Source organism: Microcebus murinus, chromosome 2 (genome assembly GCF_040939455.1).
Source record: "Microcebus murinus isolate Inina chromosome 2, M.murinus_Inina_mat1.0, whole genome shotgun sequence".
In the NCBI taxonomy this organism is placed as follows: domain Eukaryota; kingdom Metazoa; phylum Chordata; class Mammalia; order Primates; family Cheirogaleidae; genus Microcebus; species Microcebus murinus.
The window spans coordinates 105,969,247-105,988,190 of record NC_134105.1 but is presented as its reverse complement, the minus strand read 5'-3'; the positions used below and the strand labels follow the sequence as shown (position 1 = coordinate 105,988,190).

Here is an 18,944-nt window from a genome sequence, read left to right as displayed (position 1 = left end):
TTAGCCTAGCTCACAGCAACCTCAAACTCTTAAGCTCAACTGATCCTTCTGCCTCAGCCTCCCGAGTACCTGGGACTACAGGCATACGCCACCATGCCTGGCTAATTTTTTCTATATATTTTTAGTTGGCCAATTAATTTCTTTCTATTTTTTTTTTTTTTTTTTTTTTTGAGACAGAGTCTCACTTTGTTGCCCAGGCTAGAGTGAGTGCCGTGGCGTCAGCCTAGCTCACAGCAACCTCAAACTCCTGGGCTCGAGTGATCCTTCTGCCTCAGCCTCCCGGGTAGCTGGGACTACAGGCATGCGCCACCATGCCCGGCTAATTTTTTTTATATATATATCAGTTGGTCAATTAATTTCTTTCTATTTATAGTAGAGACAGGGTCTCGCTTTTGCTCAGGCTGGTTTTGAACTCCTGACCTTGAGCAATCCGCCCGCCTCGGCCTCCCAAGAGCTAGGATTACAGGCGTGAGCCACAGCGCCCGGCCAAATTTCTTTCTATTTTTAGTAGAGATGGGGTCTCACTCTTGCTCACGCTGGTTTCGAACTCCTGAGCTTGAGCGATCCTCCCACCTTGGCCTCCCAGAGTGCTAGGATTACAGGCGTGAGCCACCGTGCCCGGCCAACAATCATTTATTGCATGCCAGGCACTGGAAGCATAAGGGGGAACAATTAGGATGGTGTTTTACTCCCGTGGAGTCCATGAATACTTGACACACCCTATTGTTGGTCAGAGGGATTCTACTTGATGCCACACTAGCAGGACACACAGCGTGCCCTTCATGACAGCAGCCCCCAGGGCGTCTGCTAGCTTCTGACATGCGTCATGTGTTGATGTCCTCCAGGCAATTACCTAGTTCCACACGGCTTTGGGTTTCCCCAGCCTGTGCCTCCCATCTCCCTCGCTCTTCTGGGCAATCCTCTTACGGATAACCTCTTCCCAATTCCCTAAACTCCTCAGTTTCTGAAACTTTTACTTTCTCTCTCTTCCAGGCCCCTGGTTGTGCGTAGTCATCACCCAGAACTGGTCCTTCTCAGAAACCTTAAATGCTCCTCTCCAAATCTCTGGACAACTTCCCTTACCTCGAACTTTCTAACACTTTCCTTTTCCCCAGCCCTTCCGCATTGGGGTTCTCCTTCCCAGCACTTACTTCTGTTTTCACTTTGTATCAGCCCATTTCTCCCTCTTCTCTAGGTCTTGCCCACCACCCAAGCTGGTTCTGGAGCTTGAACCCCTGGCTTTATGAACCTGTCACATCAACCCTCTGACTGCAGCCCGAGAGGCTCTCGCAACTGGGCACACTGACACCACTTACAAATGTAAGTTTTTCAACACAGTGCTGAAAAATAGATATTTTACTTGTTTCTCTTCGGGGTCCCTTTTCCTCTCAGGGATTGTTTCAGACCTTGACCATGAAGCTCTCAGCCCCCCTGCTCAGGTGAAGCAGCTCGTCTCCCATTTCATCCTCCAACACGGTGACTATCAGGTACAGACTTCTACTTCTGTGCCAGTCTCTCTGGACTAGCGCAGTGGCTTCTTAATGCAGTGGTCCCCAACCTTTTTGGCACCAGGTTTCATCGAAGACAACTTTTCCATGGATGGCAGGAGGGATGATGGTTTTGGGATGAGTCAAGCTCATTACATTTATTATGCAGTCAGACCTCTCTGCTAATGATAATCTGTATTTGCAGCCACTGCCCAGCACTAGTATCACCATCTCAGATCATCGGGCATTAGATTCTCATAAGGAGCATGCAACCTACATTGCCTGCATGCACAATTTACAGTAGGGTTCATGCTCCTGTGAGAATCTAATGTCACCACTGACATGACAGTAGGTGGAGCTGAGGTGGTGATGTGAGCCAGGGGAGCGGCTGTAAATACAAACGAAGCTTCACTTGTGCAGCTCACCTCCTGCTGTGAGGCCTGGTCCCTAACAGGGCATGGATTGCCACTGTGCCTCCCATTGCACTGGCACCCACAGGACCCCCAGGTACTGGTCTGTGGTCTAGCTAGGGTTTGGGGACCACAGTCTTAATGGGTCTTCTTGGCCAATTAATGGTCATCCTGCATTCTAGTTCCTCCTCCACGCTGGGACTCACATGGAAAATGTGAGCCAGGGCACACGTGGACAATATGTACCATCCTTCAGCAGCTTCTTGTATTCTGCAGGACAATGTCCTTTCTGACTGAAAAATCTTCCTTTTCCTTTCTTCGTGTTCTTGCTTCTGTTATTAAAATTCTATATTGGGGGGAAAGCTTTTGTCTTTTTTTTCTCTCCTCTTCTTTCACTCGATTTTCCATGTGGGAGGGAGAGAAATACATTTCTGAATCATGTGGCCTGTGCTCTCCAGTGGGTTTGCCTGTCCTTGGACCACATGATGCCTTTTCTCCTCCAGAGTAAACTCAGTAGTGCACATCTGGCTCCTGAAGAATGGAGGAGAATACACAGGATCTTAGATCCTCGTTGCAATGTAATGCAGCTTCCTCAACCATAAAGCTGATAGTTTGAGCCTTTTCTGAATTCTGTGTCTGTTACTGAATCACTTCAGAATCTACAGGGGGAAGGATGTGAGTGTTTAGCATTTACAAAAGCATTCATAATAGACTCTCCACTATCTGGATCTTGTTGTCATTTGCATGTCATCTAGTGTCTTTACCTTTCTTTCTTTTTTTTTTTTTTTTTTTTTTTTGAGACAGAGTCTCACTTTGTTGCCCAGGCTAGAGTGAGTGCCGTGGCGTCAGCCTAGCTCACAGCAACCTCAATCTCCTGGGCTCAAGCGATCCTACTGCCTCAGCCTCCCGAGTAGCTGGGACTACAGGCATGTGCCACCATGCCCGGCTAATTTTTTCTATATATGTATTAGTTGAACAATTAATTTTTTTCTATTTATAGTAGAGACGGGGTCTCACTGTTGCTCAGGCTGGTTTCAGATTCCTGAGCTCGAGCAATCCGCCCGCCTCGGCCTCCCAGAGTGCTAGGATTACAGGCGTGAGTCACCACGCCCGGCTTTGTCTTTTACCTTTCAACACCGATAATCCCTGACCACCAAACAGGCTGTGAGCCAGTTCCTTAAATGGATAATGCTGTTTCATTTGTGTGTGTATGCATAGCAAAGCCCTTTTCCATTCTGATTTTCCACTCTACTCATCCTAACCCCTGCTCAAATATCATCATTACTGAGAAGTCTTCTCTGATTAGCCCTAAGGAGAATGACCATTTCCTCCATTATGTTCCCAAAGTTTCTTATACTCTCCTGTCTTATAGCAGTTTTCACATGCTATTGCAATTATTAGACCATATCCTCTTGAATAGCCAAACTGTCCCTTATTCACCCATTCTGCCTCCACCCATCACACTGCCTGGTGACCATGGGTGCTAAAAGCTGTTTTATTGAATAAGTAAATGAAGAAACATAGGATTAAAAATGAATGCCTACATATTTGCATGCTTTACATCTGATAAAGGGCTACTAACTAGAATCTACATAGAACTCAGAAAAATCAGCAAGAAAAAAATCAAGCAACCCCATTAAAAAGTGGGCAAAAGACATGAACAGAAACTTTTCAAAAGAAGATAGACTAATGGCCAAGAAACATATGAAAAAATGCTCAACATCACTAATTATCAGGAAAATGCATATCAAAACCACAATGAGATATCGGTTAACTCCAGTAAGAATGGCTTGCATCAAGAAGTCCCCAAACAATAAATGTTGGAGTGGATGCGGAGAGATAGGAACACTCATACACTGCTGGTGGGACTGCAAACTAGTGCAACCTCTGTGAAAAGTAATATGGAGATACCTTGAAGAACTAAAAGTAGAACTACCATTTGATCCAGTAATCCTATTACTGGGTATCTATCCGAAGGGGAAAAAGACATTCTATAAAGAAGACACCTACACTAGAGTATTTATAGCAGCACAATTCACAATTGCAAAGATGTGGAAATAACCCAAGTGCCCATCAACATGTGAGTGGATTAACAAAATGTGGTATATGTATATCATGGAGTACTACTCAGCCATAAAAAATGATTAACTACCTCTTGCATTATTCTGGATGGAGCTGAAGCCCATTGTTTTAAGTGAAGTATCACAAGATTGGAAAAACAAACACCACATAACTCACCATTATATTGGTACTAATTGATCAACACTAATGAGCACACATGGAAGTAACACTTATTGGGTGTCGGGCAGGTGGGAGGGTGGAAGGGGGGATGGGTAAATCCACACCTAACAGATGTGATGCACACTGTCTAAGGGATGATCACACTTGTCATGTGGTGCAAAGGCAATTTATGTAACCAAAGCATTTATACCCCTATAATACTCTGAAATAATAATAATAAAAAAATAAGAATGCCTACAATGAACCGAGCTTTGTGCTGTGTGACCCAAATATTACAAAGAAGCTAAGTTATCTCATTGTAGAGGAAAAATTACCCTGCTTGAAACAGCTGGGGTTATGTTAGCATATGAAGTTGAGTGATGGATTAATGTAGAGTTGAATAGTTCTTGAAGCATAGTTATACCTAATAATGCAACATGGCAGAGGAGCCTGGGAATACCTAGCGTCTTACTGCTCAAGCTCTGTCTTTCATACCTTAGACCTAAGGACAACCTGAGTCCAGTGATCATGATGCCCATCACAACAGGGACCTGCCTCCTCTCAGCTCCTAAAGATGGGCATACATCAGCACAAGGATAGAAGAAGAGCAGATCCGTGTACTGGACTCTCTGCTTAGCATTAGGAAAGCTGGTTTGAAGCCAACAAAACTAGGCCTATATGCAGAGATTGACAGCTTGACCCTGGATTATGGCCTATGAGATGTGCCTCCAAGGGCAATTCTGCATTTATTCTATGGCCTCTGGCTTTTATATCCTTTGGGCACTTCCTTCTGGAGTAAAGGCATCAAAATTGGCCGACTTACTCCACAAATCATACGTAGAGGCTGAGCACTGCCTGGTATTCTAATGATTATTCTATAATAATAATCATATTTTTGGCACATGCCTTTCCATGTGGGAGCTGTTTCCCCTGTTTGCATAGTGAAGGGGCCGAAGCAGAGATGGGTGGAGCTGGACTTACAGCAGAACCAAGTTATGACAGCCTCTGTTAGTTTAGTTTTGTTTTAGCATCTTTCTGACAGTTTTGGCCACCTCCCTTCCTCTGGAGCATGCTGAGTGCAGCAAGTTCAGCTCTGTCAGTTCTGTCCTCTGAATCCATTGGTTTCTGGTCATCTGACAATGCTTTGACACACTCAAGACCTGCCTCTCTCCTCCCTCTTAGGGTACTAAAGCCCAAACTAAATATTACTGTTTGGGGACCTCCTTCTATTCTTAAATTCTAGCTCATCATCTTCAGCTGTCTGAGTTATGGCTCTGCTATTCTTCTTGATCCTTGGTGAGTATCTCCGCTACTGTTGGGTTAGGCTTTAGAGTTTTCCAGAACTTTGATTAGGGTCCTCTCTCTGCTCCCCTGGCACAGATTCAGGGTGGTCTTCAAGGATGGCACTTTCAAAGATGGTTTTCTCCCTCCCTTCTATAATCTGGCAACTGTTCTAAACCTTAAAAAGCCACTTAATCCATACCCAATTTATAATCTACTGTGATGATTTGATTTTTTTGCTATTTCCCTATATCTTTACTGACAGATTTATTGCACTTTATTCCATTTCCCTTTTTACATAATTTTCCTTAAGTACTATCTATAAGAAGACAAATGAATGGACCCTGGGTAGCAGCAGGTAGAGCCATGAAAGGAAGTAGAGTTGCAAGACAGTCACCTTTCATTGATCGTATTATCTGGTTTCCTCTGAAAGTGTTTCTTTCATTTAATGTTTCCCGAATTTTCCCCAGTTTCTTATTGCCTAGGTTAACCTAGAGATTTTGGAGCCAAAGAGACCTGGGTTTCTCATCCTGGCTCTTTGATTTCTTAGTTGTCTGAGTTTACTGGATACCATACTTCTCTGGAATCTTGCTCTCTCATTTACAAAGTGAAGATAATATTATGTTCCTCAAAGGCTTGTTAGGAGACTTTTCACAGGATACAAATATAGGGCATCTAACAATGCCTGCTGAATCCCTACCTGAATCAATCACATCCATGTTTATTGCCTTGATGATCTAGTGCATCACCAAAGCCCATGTGGGTCTCTCAGCTGGGCACTTCTGTGTCCATTGTGGGGTGCTGGCCATCTCTTAAACATTTGCAACCCCTGTACTACCCAATAGCTAATCTTCGCCCTCAAGGATATACTATTGGGTCTTCCAGGCTCACCTACACTTCCTCTCCTTCGTGAAGCCTTTCTGGTCTGTGCCACCTGCAATTATCCACCCTGCTGCAGAACTTCCAAGTCACTTACTCATTATATCACTTTTGTACCTGCGTATCAACCATTTTTCCTTCACACGTATACAGGTTTTGTGTGTGTGGTTATGCAATGATTCACATATGTATGACATAATCTGGAATTTTAGATAGTTAGACAAGGTCCCACTGAGTCTGAAAGTAGCCACATTCTGAAGACTGAGGGCATGGGGTTAATGAGAAGTTGTCTGGAAAGCAAGAGAAGAAAATATTTCAGGATAAGCCACTGAAATACTTGGACCTGCCTGAGAGGCTATAGGCTGGAGATCCAAACATACACACTCTTCCAGATAAATCGTATAAGATGGATGGTGGGCAAGTTCTATAGTTGAAAATGCTTCAGGGACTAATGAAGTTCACAGGGTTTGAGACTCTACAGCATTAGGAGGGAGCCTCATGGACAGAGGAGTCCATCCACACAGAGACCCTGTAGGAATAGACTCCCGTGTTTCAAACATGTGCTGGGGTTTGAATCTGGAGGTTTGGAATTAAATGTGGGGCTGCTTTCTGAGCTGCTGATCTAAATCCGAGGTTGGAAAACCACAGCCTGCAAAGGTGAGAATGATTTTTCCATGTTTAAGTGGTGGGGAAAAAGCACATGAAAAATAATATTTTATGACACATGAAAATTACATGAAATTTAAATTTCAATGTCCATAAATAGATGTTTATTGGAACACAGTCATGCTCTTTTGCATGCATACATATGACTGCTATCATGCTATATGGTGAGAGGTGAGTATGTGCAACAAAGTCTATACAGATCACAAAGCCTAAAATATTTACTATCTGTCCCTTTATGGAAAGAGTTTGCTGACCTGGTCTAAATGCAGTGCCAGGCAGGTCCTGCCCCTTCCTTCTACTCTGCACGCCCCACCTCCCCTTCCCCCACCAGTGCATCCAGTGCTCTCTTCTGCCAAGCCAAGAGGCTGCATAGCCACACTTTTCCTTCAGACAGTAATAACCAATCAGTCTAATTGACTAGAATAGAAAACCAAATTGATCAATGCCAGAGGTCGGGCCACCATCACACGTGAAGGGAACAGGCTGGATCGGGCGTCTACGGTAGAAATGGTGTCTGTGGTTCCTAGCCAGTGTCTGTGTCCTTCCAAGCTGGTCATCCCAGGAGAAGAAGGTGCCAACAGGACTGACCTTGGAGTCTCTATCTACCGCTCTGTCTCACAAAGCCTGGCAAGGGAGTTGTGTTCTTTGAACGAAGCCTTGGAAATTGACATCATGACCTCACTAGCTGCCTTCTTTCTTTCCCAGCCATTTGCACCAGACCTGGACTCTTAGGTAAGATTCTTGGGGAGTTTTCTGAGAGGGAGGCCTCCAAGCTCAGGGGAGGGGAGATTTTGAAGCTTCCTGGGCCTTGGAGAGAGACTGTGGTTCAAAACAGGCCCAGTAAAATTCATTTCCGGCTTCCCACACACCCATTCAGTCTTGCAAAGGGTTTAATGTTGTTTATCCCGGCAGGTGACCTCTCCCGGGCTGGTTTCTGTGGCTGCATGGCCATCATCCAAGTAGGAGATAGCGACATTTCAGGTCCAGAGGGCACTTCACCTCCTTGCGGGCCTATGGGAGAAATGAACTTTCTTCTGCTCTGCTGGGTTCCAGCACATCTGGGTCCCCCTGCCAAGCTTAAAGGCACCTTTGTTTGAATTAGAAATTCGTCTGCTTCTGTGCAGCACACGGCCTCACCAGCAAAGCACAGGCTGGATTTCAGCCTCCACTGGCGACCTTCCTGGGGAGTCTTTGGGGAATGTACAAATTGCACACCCAAGGAGAGGGCGGGGCTGCACAGAGAGAACGAGTCTGTGGCAGACGAAGGGTTGGTTGTGCATCATCAGTTTCTTCGACACTGTCCTTCAGGCTACACTGTCACTTGATGGTAGAGGCTTTCCCAGAGAGGAGCAGCTACATGCTCTACTTTTGGTGCGGAGCATCCTACACCCTGTTGGATGCAGCTTGATTCCTTAAGGAATGCTGCTTCTGGGCTCTCATGCTGCCACTTGGATTACTTCATCTTTTTTCTTGGCTTCCAGGGCTGTCTGTTACTGCAGGTAGAGTGCAGGTAAGCAACTGCTCTCTTTACAGCCCCCGTACTCCAGGATGTTGGTTCTCTGCTCTTGGGCCCGTCCCTCAAGCTCTCTGCTGACCGCGTAGGCTAAACACACTCTGCCTAGGACTCGCTGCTCTACGAGCCCCTCTGCTCTTCTCTCTGCCTTTTTTTTTTTTTTTTTTGAGACAGAGTCTCGCTTTGTTGCCCAGGCTAGAGTGAGTGCCGTGGCGTCAGCCTAGCTCACAGCAACCTCAAACTCCTGGGCTCAGGCAATCCTGCTGCCTCAGCCTCCCGAGTAGCTGGGACTACAGGCATGCGCCACCATGCCCAGCTAATTTTTTCTATATATATTAGTTGACCAATTAATTTCTTTCTATTTATAGTAGAGACGGGGTCTTGCTCTTGCTCAGGCTGGTTTCGAACTCCTGACCTCGAGCAATCTGCCCACCCCGGCCTCCCAGAGTGCTAGGATTACAGGCGAGAGCCACCACGCCCGACCCTCTCTGCCTTTTAAATCTTTTCTCAGCCCTTATATTCCCTCAAACTGAATTTCTTGTATACTTACTATGTGTTTCCTCTTTGCTTATTTCTTCTTTCCTGAGAGCTGTTCTAATCTTCTACTTCATAGAAAATGAAACTTTATTAAAAGTGAGAATTTTATAATCCCAAATGAAATAAAACATCTTGTGCTCAATTCCGACAGCTAGTATTTCCTGGAGTAGACAATAATGCCAATCCAAACCAATGTTAGACACAATCACCCCAGAGTGATTGCTCTTGACTTATATTTATAACCAGATGTATAAACCTTGAACTCAGGTGTGCAAAAATGGAAACTTTTCTTAGTTTTTTAGGGTTAAATTTTAATTTCTTTCTCTAGCTTTCAAGTTCCTATTGCTCTCCCAAAAAATTAAGGAAGAAAGGGAGAGAGAAAAAAACAACAACAAATAAACAAACTAACCATGAACTTCAGATCAAAGTTTTCTCAATCAACCACTTCTCCCGGGTTGATTCCAAGTTCCCAGGGAGTTTTGGCAAGGTGGAGACAAGGCAGGAAGTGGGAAATGTGGCGCTTAGAAGTCCTTTTCCATCTGTGCAGGCATCTGGGTCAGACCATGTGGCCCATGCTGGCCTCTATTAAGCTATTTCTATCCCAATAGGCCACAGACCTCCTGTCCACATGTGGCCTCTCCTGGTGCACCAGCCCTTTCTCCGCTAACTGCCCTCCTCCACAAAGGCATGGCAAATTCAGCCTCTGCTATATTGCTCTGAGACTGCAGGAGACTTTCTGGAATGGCCAAGCTACTTAATATAAGCTACTTGAGGGGAACAATGCTATCAATCTTGTTCATCACTGTTCTCTGAGTTCATTAAAAAAATACTTGAAATGTAGCCTGGGCATGGTGGCTCACGCCTGTAATCCTAGCACTCTGGGAGGCCGAGGCAGGAGGATGCCTCGAGGTCAGGAGTTTGAGACCAGCCTGAGCAAGAGCAAGACCCTATCTCTACTAAAAATAGAAAGAAATTAGCTGGGCAACTAAAAATATATAGAAAAATATTAGCTGGGCATGGTGGCACATGCCTGTAGTTCCCAGCTACCCGGGAGGCTGAGGCAGGAGGATTGCTTGAGCCCAGGAGTTTGAGGTCACTGTGAGCTAGGCTGACGCCACGGCACTCTAGCCCGGGCAACAGAGCAAGACTCTGTCTCAAAAAAAAACAAAAAAAAAACTTGAAATGTAGTATGTGCTCAACAAATGTTTGTTGTCTGATGGGCTCTTCCTTGGTCTCCCTACCTAGCCATCTCCACTCTATTTTTATGTCTTGGTGGAAGGGAGAACATTTCTATTAGTCTTTTCCACCCCCAGAGTTCTATTCATGGAGCAGAACCAAGTCCTCAATTCGTCAGAGCTTATATGGAGGTTCTATGGAGCCTCTCTCCTACTGCTAACCTCTAGAATTCTCTAGACAAACTATTATGGCTCTGAAATTCCGAAGCTCTGACTTCCCTTGCTTGATGCCCTCTGTATTTCTTCTGAACGGGGTGCTTGCACAAGGGACAATGTCACAGATGGGTTGGAGTGGGCCACTGATAGTGAGAGAGAGTTAGGTTGTTCAGCCCAAATTGTATGCAAACACTCTGCCTCAGTCTGGCTCCCGTGGACAGAGACATGAGGTATGAAGAAGAAAAAACACAACAGATACCATCTTTACACTTCTGCTCTGGCCTGGGGCTTCCATGCTGTTGGACAGCATGACCATAGGACCACCGCTGCCATGAGGATCATCTTCCTCATCTGTGAAACAGTGGAGTGGATGGACTTTATGATCTGTATAGGTTCTTCTGGTTCTGATCACCAGGGAATCTGAAAATTCTGTTGAATCTTCAACCAACGTCTTTCCCTCAGTCTTCCAACTGAAAAAAGCCAGAAGTCATGTGTAGGTATCTTGGAGTTTCTTGGTAAGGTACAATTAGCAGTATAGCAGAATCAGAACTCAGAGTTGGGGTCCCAAGCCCCCCTCCCTGGATTTCCCTTCTGATCCCTCCTTTTCGGTCCCCCAACTCTCCACACCCTCTGTCAAGGGCAGAAGAGGCCCAGATTGACTGAGCAGGTGCCTGAGCACCCTCTGGCTTCCTCCCAGGTCTCTGGCTAATACATCTATCTCTTTGCAGAGTCTCCATTCACGGTGCGGCTGGTGGGAGGCTCCCACCGGTGTGAAGGACGGGTGGAGGTGGAACAGGAGGGCCGGTGGCACTTGGTGTGCGATGACGACTGGGACAAGAACGATGTGGCTGTGGTGTGCCGGGAACTGGGCTGTGGAGCAGCCAAGAAAGCCCTTAGTGGTTTTTTATATAAGCCACCACCAGAACAATGGCAAGAGTTTCTTTTTCAAAATGTCAATTGCAGTGGGATGGAAGATGCGCTGGCTCACTGTGAAAAAGATGAAGGCGATATTGATTGTTCAATCGAAGAGGCTGCTGGGGCCTTGTGTGAGAGTGAGTACTGCAGGACTCATAGCCCATCTGCCAGCGGCCCATACCCCTCCCTCAAGGCCACTCCTGTGGGTCTTTCTTCCCCACCATGGACTTCCACACAGCGGCTAATTGGCCTCTGGTCCCTCACTTCTCACACTTTCTCAGTTGTGAATGCTGGAGATAAACGATATCCTCACTGAGCACTGTTGCTCCTACTGCTTGGTCGAGCTAATGCTTTTTTCCTAGTTTCGATTTAACCCGTTTCTCTTATTTACACACACGCAAACAAACATGCACTGATCAAGAAACCACTAAACATTTGTCGAATAGTGTGTCTTGTTTATGGACCTGCGGGTGGAGTTATGGGGGAAGAAATGAGCTTGCAAAGTATAATGTTCGTTTCTTGGATAGTTTCAGTTTTGAAGGGGTCTACCATCCAGTCGGGTAGATAGGAGATACTCATAGCAAACCAACACAATCTCATCGATAGATGATAAAATACATACATAGAGAGGTTCCTTTTACTTCCCCACATATATTTGCTATCCTTCACACAGAGACAGAAATTATTAGTACTTTTGCCTCCACTAGGCTGTGATTTGACTGAGGGGCTAGTCTATGTCTCCTTTTTTTTTTTTGGTCCGCCCATAGAATTTGTTACTGAAGAAGCATCGCTTTTTGCCTTGATGCTAAAATCTCATTCCTATTTCTTAGAAGGATTGAGGGTTGGGAGCACTAATCTGGGATACTTGGCCGATAATGCCAACACTGAACCACAGGGTTTTTGGTTGTGGGCACATCTTGTATGTTATTGTATCATTTTTTTTTTTTAATCTACACAATGTTTCTAACTGCCTCTTCTGAGCAGCAAATGAGAAGTTGAAAGTGAAAATAATTTGAAAAATTAAAATGCTACAGAAATGACAATGATTCAACCTGGAACTGAGAAACTATGTTTCCTGCATTGATTCACTCATTCATTCTTTCAATCAGCATCTATTAGGCGGTATTAAGCACTTTTTTTTTGAGACGGAGTCTCACTGTGTTGCCCAGGCTAGAGTGCTGTGGCGTCAGCCTAGTTCACAGCAACCTCAAACTCCTGGGCTCAAGCGATCCTTCTGTCTCAGCCTCCCGAGTAGCTGGGACTACAGGCATGCGCCCCCATGCCCGGCTAATTTTTTCTATATATTTTTAGTTGGCCAATAAATTTCTTTCTGTTTTTAGTAGAGACGGAGTCTCGCTCTTGCTCAGGCTGACCTTGAGCTGACCTTGCTCAGGCTGACTCCTGACCTTGAGCTTTCTTCCCGCCTCAGCCTCCCAGAGTGCTAGGAGTATTAAGCACTTTAACATAGATTATACTGAACACTAAGAACTGAGAGATGTGTCCACTGTGTCCCGTTTTCTGGGAAGAATATGTTCTAGTAGAGGATAGACACTTCCTTTTTCTTTCTCCCCAGACCCAGACAGCCCAGTTTTTGAGGAGGTGAGGCTGGCCGATGGCCCTGGGCGCTGCAAGGGGAGAGTGGAGGTGAAGTACCAGGACCAATGGAGCCCCGTGTGCAAAACAGGCTGGAACCTCAGGGCCGCAAAGGTGGTGTGCCACCAGCTGGGGTGTGGGAGGGCCATACTGGCCCAAAAGCACTGCAGCAAGGCTGCACAGAGCCAAGGCCCCATCTGGCTGAACCAGATATCATGCTCAGGAAAAGAAACAGCGCTTCAGGATTGTCCTTCCGAGCCTTGGGGGAAGAACAACTGCACCTATGAGGACCACGTGTGGGTTGAATGTGAAGGTAATGCCTGTGCATCCAGAGACTAGCTTCATTCATAGATTTAATTAAATGGAATCCCATTCAAACAATATTTACAAAGAACTACTCATGCACCAAAGGACCATTGCAAACTTATTTAATTGTGCTTATTTAAATGTGCTGTTTCTAAAACAGGGATGATAATACTTACCTTTGTATATGAAAAGGCTTTAAATAATATTAAGCACTACACTAACATGAACTGTTATTGTCTTGAATTCTACATAATTGGGACAGGGCACACCAATCCATGTATCTGTTGAGTTCTTCAGTTTTTGAAAACTATTAGAAAGTCATTTATAAATACCATAAATTTAGAAAGTTGATGGGGAAGTGAAAAGGCCCTAGTGAGAGGAGCAGACCCGGGCTGCAGGGGTTGGAACGTGATGGAGACCTAGTGAAGGAGCTATAATCACAGAGACACACGTGAAGGGTTCTGAATGTGCTGATGGTGTTTGGTGAGGATGTAGACGATCTTATTTTTTCTCCTTTCTTTTCCTCTCTCCAACCCCCAACTTCCTCCTCCATCCTGCAGATGTCTTTGACTTGAGGCTGGTAGGAGGAGACAAGCGCTGCTCTGGGAGACTGGAGGTGTTTCACAAGGGTGTGTGGGGCTCGGTCTGCGATGATGGCTGGGGAAAAAAGGAGGACCAGGTGGTATGCAAGCAAGTGGGCTGTGGGAAGTCCCTGTCTCCATCCTCCAAAGTCAGGAAAAGCTATGGCCCTGGGGTTGGCCGCATCTGGCTGGATGATGTTCGTTGCTCGGGGGACGAGCAGTCCCTGGAGCAGTGCAAGCACAGATTTTGGGGATACCATGACTGCACCCATAAGGAAGATGTGGCTGTGATCTGCTCAGGTAAGTCCTATAGAGGGAGCTCATGAGGGCTGTTGTGGAGGGGGATGAAGGAAGAGAGGGCAGTGGGGGTGGACTTGGGGGATAAGGGTAGCTCTCCCAGGGCCATGGCGGTGCTCACTGTCATCACCTGTTTGTGAGTACTTTCAGGGATATGACTGGGGCATTCTAGTAGGTTTTCTTCATCCTGGGGGTGGAGTTGGGGTTAGGAGTAGGGCTGACACCAGGAATACAATAAAAAAAATCTACAAGTATTGAATGTGAGAACAAGAGGAGTTTTGAAAATTATTTGATCAACATCCTTATATTAAACATGAAGAAATTGAGAGTCAGAGAAAATACGCAACTTTCCCAAATCATAAAAATTGCTTTCAAATCATAGAGCAGAATTATAATGACCAGTCTTTACTCTCAACCCAGAGTTAGTTCTCTTAGATGACCCCCATCCTTAAACCCCAAGTTTAAATCATGGAAGATGGGCTCACCTCATTCCATTTGTTGTCACTGTCCAGATTTTAAGTGGGTCTGTGGGAGTGGGAGCTATGGTAGGGGGCTCTTTGAGAATGTCCATGAGGGAGTCTTATCAGAGAAGCCAGATTACTGTCCCTGAACCGGAGACCTCTTCAGGGGAGGGCAGAAAGAAGCCCTGTCCCAACTTGCACCAGGAAATGCAAGTGCAGTCCCTGGTGGCTGACTCAGGAGAGCCACAGGCCTGAAGCCCAGTTGTGTAATCAGTGCGGGGCTACTTGGTTAAACAACTAACTCTGGAACTAGGTAAGAGCTAAGAGTTGGCCAACGAGTGTGGAAAGCAGTTAGTACCCGGAAAAGAATGGATTTAACAACAGAAGCCTAGGGTTTGAGCCCTGCTGCTACTATGAAGCTATGTGGTCTTAATCACTTAACTCTTCTGAACCTAAGTGTTTTCATCTGCAAAATAGAGAGACACTTGTCGCATGGACCTCACAGACTTTTGTGACTGTGTGAGGATAAGGCATGCTAATGCATGTGAATGCCGTCTGTGAGTCACGTGGGAGCTGGTAGAAGAAGTCCCTGGGGTCCTGCACCAGATTCTGATCTAGCTTGCGTCAGTGAGGGATGTGTGTGTAGCTCAGTTCTGTTTCCTATTCTGGGCCCCAGTCTTCTTCCTTAGCTTATCTGAGCTTGAATGGAATAATCCCTTTTTGGCCCATCTCCATCCTGACTGCATTTTCCTCTTCTCTTCACAGAATAGCATCCAGGCCTTCCTGATGTTGGAGACCCACTGGCTCCACCTGCCCCTGCCTGTTCTGGGCCCTGATGCTCATGCTGGCCCTCAGGGTTTGACCACCACCCCCTTGTTGCCCCGGGAGTCAGATCCCAGTGCTTACGTCTTGCTCTGAGTGCCAAGCACCCCTATCACTGCCTTTAGATATGATCTGTTGAGCTTCTTCTTGCTTAGGAGGATGAGCTTCCAGTTGCCCTATGCTCACCACTGACTCCTGGGCATTGGTTCCAGCCTTTCCTGCCTCTTCTCAAGCTGCCTGGAATCCTCAGGCCTGTCACTATGACCAGATGTGCAGGCCATCGCTAAGGGGGATGATCTGTGTCTTTAAACAACATGAAAGGACTGAAACAATGAAAGGAACATTTGAAAGGAAATGTGGGTAGACAATATTTTGGAACTTGGGGGAAACCTTAGAGTTTTTTTGAACTCTTTTTTTCTCAAGCTTCAGGTGATCACAATAATAACACCTCACTACTCTGCTGTTTCTTAGTGAAAGTAGATCGTTTTTTTTTTTTCAGGAGCAGAGCGTTGTTCTGTCATCCCAGAATTTTTCGTGACACTTAAGAAAAGATGTTTCCTCCTCCGATTGCCCCAATAAATCATCTTTCTTGTCCATCCCTATACGACTTGGCAACATGGCTGAGATTTAACAAGAGGGATCTCACAAATACATTTTATTTATCCAAGGAAAAATGTATTGGTTATTGGGGAAAAGTCCAGAAAGAGGCAGAAAGAGGTTGGAGAGGTCTAAAGTTGCATCTCACGACAATTAGAAAATACCATTTTCAGTGTATCAGTGGAGACTTTGGGGCCTGCAAGCCTGAGGCAAGACAGAATGATAACTAAGAAGAGAATCAAGATTTAGTTGTAAAAATCGGCACCTATATACTCTGAGGCTAAGCTGAGTATTCATCAAATGGCTACATTTACACTGTCTAATACATTAAATCTCACAGTCTCAACAGTTGCCTCCCTGTTAAATACTCTTTCTTCCCCTGAGGAAACAGGTGTGTCAGTTACTCTGCAATGCCTTTTAGCCAAGATTAGGTAGAAGAGAACCTTCCAGCAAATACAGCCATATGTGTAAGATGGCTCTCCTCTGGGTATGGAACTGTCTCCCTGTCTTTCTCCTGCTCCAGTCTGTGAACTTGAAGTCAATTCTGCCACTCTTGCACTTCAGGCTGACATCTGTCTAATAATCCAACTCTGATGTGCCTTTCTAATCTGACATCTTTTTTGCTTTTCTTCTAACCAGTGTGTTTATATTTCTAACACAGAACCACACTGATCTCTGGTTCCTGACTCTGGTTACTTCTGTCAGAACAGGTCAACAGTTCAGGCAAGACAGTGAGCGTGAGGAAGGGTGCAGAGGAACTGGAGGAGGGTGGGAAGCCCAACAGTCGGCTGGGAGTCAGGGAGCAAAGCTATGATTCCCTAAGTCACCATCTGTCCCAGAGTACTCATTTTCACAGCGTTAGGTTTTAACAAGGAATGTAAAAACACTGAAGAAAGGATAGAATTTCTGACATTGTTGAAATAATGGAATAATAGAGTCCTCTGAGAAATGAGTCCCCAAGGAGGTGCATAGAGCTGATACTATTTGGCGACAAAGACTTGTCCATTCATTAGGTGCAGGGTGTGATTGTAATGTTTACTCTGTATTATTCATATAAGAAATGTGAGAGAGATCACCGCAAGAGGGAACTGGAATCTTGTATACTAGCTATGGGATGCCAAGGTTGTTGATGACACTAGAGTGTATTTATGTTTCCTAAACCAACTGTTCCATTGTAGTTTAATTTGTTGAATGAATATTTAAGAACTACCATGGGAAAATAGGTAGAGAAACTCAGGTTCATAGAAGAGAGGAAAATGCCTTACTATATGGATCTGAGAACCACAGGAAGCCCCTTCACAGAGCTACCTGGGTAAGAATGAAACAGATAGAGAGGAACATACATGAGAGACACAGGGATTCTAGAAAGTATTTTTGGTTTCTGGTTCTTATCTCTTCCTGGGGTCCTTTGGTTTCTGGTTCTTATCTCTTCCTGGCCTTGGCTTCTGTGACAAACTGCTCTATGTACTTTAAAACATTTTTTTATTAGATTTTCTCATGTTGGGTTTTGTACTTCCAACCAAAAGAACGCCAAGCAATTCACTTATTTTAAATGAATAAAGTGACGATTAACTCATCTTTTGCAAGGTTGATTAGATTAGTAGTGAATAGACTCTCCTTGCATTTATAAAATCAACTTTATGGATCTGAAAGGGTGAGAATGAGGGCCTGTAACAGAAGTACTGCCTTGGTTGAATGGATGCCCAATCAACCAGCTTTACAGAGGTGGCATTTAAAACCCATGGCCTCCACATTAAAACACAGATCAATTAAAGATCCAATGAAGGTAGGTTATAAACTATAGGCAGCTCAGAATGACAGCTACTCATGCTTTCTGCTTTCCTGTTGGAAAGGCTTTCTTCAACTTTGCTACCTGGAGAAATTTTAGTCATTCTCGATGTCTTATTTCTCTTTAAAATATAATTTAAATCAGGTTGCAACCCAGCTTAAAGCCCTTTGAGAGCTTCTCATTTCATGTTTTTTCTAAAAGTACTTGTGATGATTAACCTTATGTGTCCATTTGATTGGATCACGGGGTGTCCAGATATTTGGTTAAATAGTATTTCTGGGTGTGTCTGTGAGGGTGTTTCCAGATGAGATTAGCATTTGAATCAGTAGGCTGGGTTGCCTCCCCAATGTGAGTAGGCACCACCCAATCCGTGGAGGGCATGAATAGAAGAAAGAGGCAGACGAAGGGTGAATTTGCTCTCTATTTAACTGCTTGAGCTAAACATTCATCTTCTTCTGCCCTTGGTATGGGACTTGCACTTGATGCCCTGGTTCTCAGGCTGGAACTTATACCATCAGCTCTCCAGTTCTTGGGGCTTCAGGCTTAGACTAGAGCCTACACCATCAGTTCTAGCTCTCCGGCCATCAGACTGAGACTGGAACTACATCGCTGGCTTCCTGGGTCTCTAGCTTGTTTTTTTTTTTTTTTTTTTTCTTTTTTTGAGACAGAGTCTCGCTTTGTTGCCCAGGCTAGAGTGAGTGCCATGGCGTCAGCCTAGCTCACAGCAACCTCAAACTCCTGGGCTCAAGCAATCCTACTGCCTCAGCCTCCCAAGTAGCTGGGACTACAGGCATGCACCACCATGCCCGGTTAATTTTTTCTATATATATTAGTTGGCCAATTAATTTCTTTCTGCGCCCGGCCTGGGTCTCTAGCTTGTAGATAGCAAATCATGGGACTTCCCAGCCTCCATAATTGTGTGAGATAATTTCTTAAATAAATTATATATACACACATGGGCACACACACATATTATTTGTTCTATTTCTCTGAAGAATCTTGGCAAAATGCAGATTTTGTTATTGAAAGACATTATAGGCTGGGGGCGGTGGCTCACGCCTGTAATCCTAGCACTCTGGGAGGCCGAGGCAGGAGGATTGCTCGAGGTCAGGAGTTTGAAACCAGCCTGAGCAAGAGCAAGACCCTGTCTCTACTATAAATAGAAAGAAATTAATTGGCCAACTAATATATATAATTAG

At 45.0% G+C, this 18,944-nt stretch overlaps 1 protein-coding gene across 1 annotated transcript; it reads left to right on the top strand.

Moving 5' to 3' along the window:
* The first annotated feature begins 5,288 nt into the window (after positions 1–5,288).
* Positions 5,289–16,302, top strand: CD5L (CD5 molecule like). The gene is made up of 6 exons (XM_012748740.3): positions 5,289–5,413; positions 7,649–7,675; positions 11,113–11,436; positions 12,873–13,205; positions 13,759–14,079; positions 15,303–16,302. Exons 1-6 carry the CDS (start codon positions 5,386–5,388, stop codon positions 15,305–15,307), a joined length of 1,038 nt encoding a protein of 345 aa, XP_012604194.1. The 5' UTR covers positions 5,289–5,385; the 3' UTR covers positions 15,308–16,302.
* Positions 16,303–18,944: the final 2,642 nt, after the last annotated feature.

Coding starts and splice junctions, on each gene's coding strand:
- CD5L (XM_012748740.3), top strand. CDS start 5,386: ATGGCTCTGCTATTCTTCTTGATCCTTG. Junction 7,676..11,112: donor CACCAGACCTGGACTCTTAG/GTAAGATTCTTG, acceptor ATCTCTTTGCAG/AGTCTCCATTCACGGTGCGG. Junction 11,437..12,872: donor TGCTGGGGCCTTGTGTGAGA/GTGAGTACTGCA, acceptor CTTTCTCCCCAG/ACCCAGACAGCCCAGTTTTT.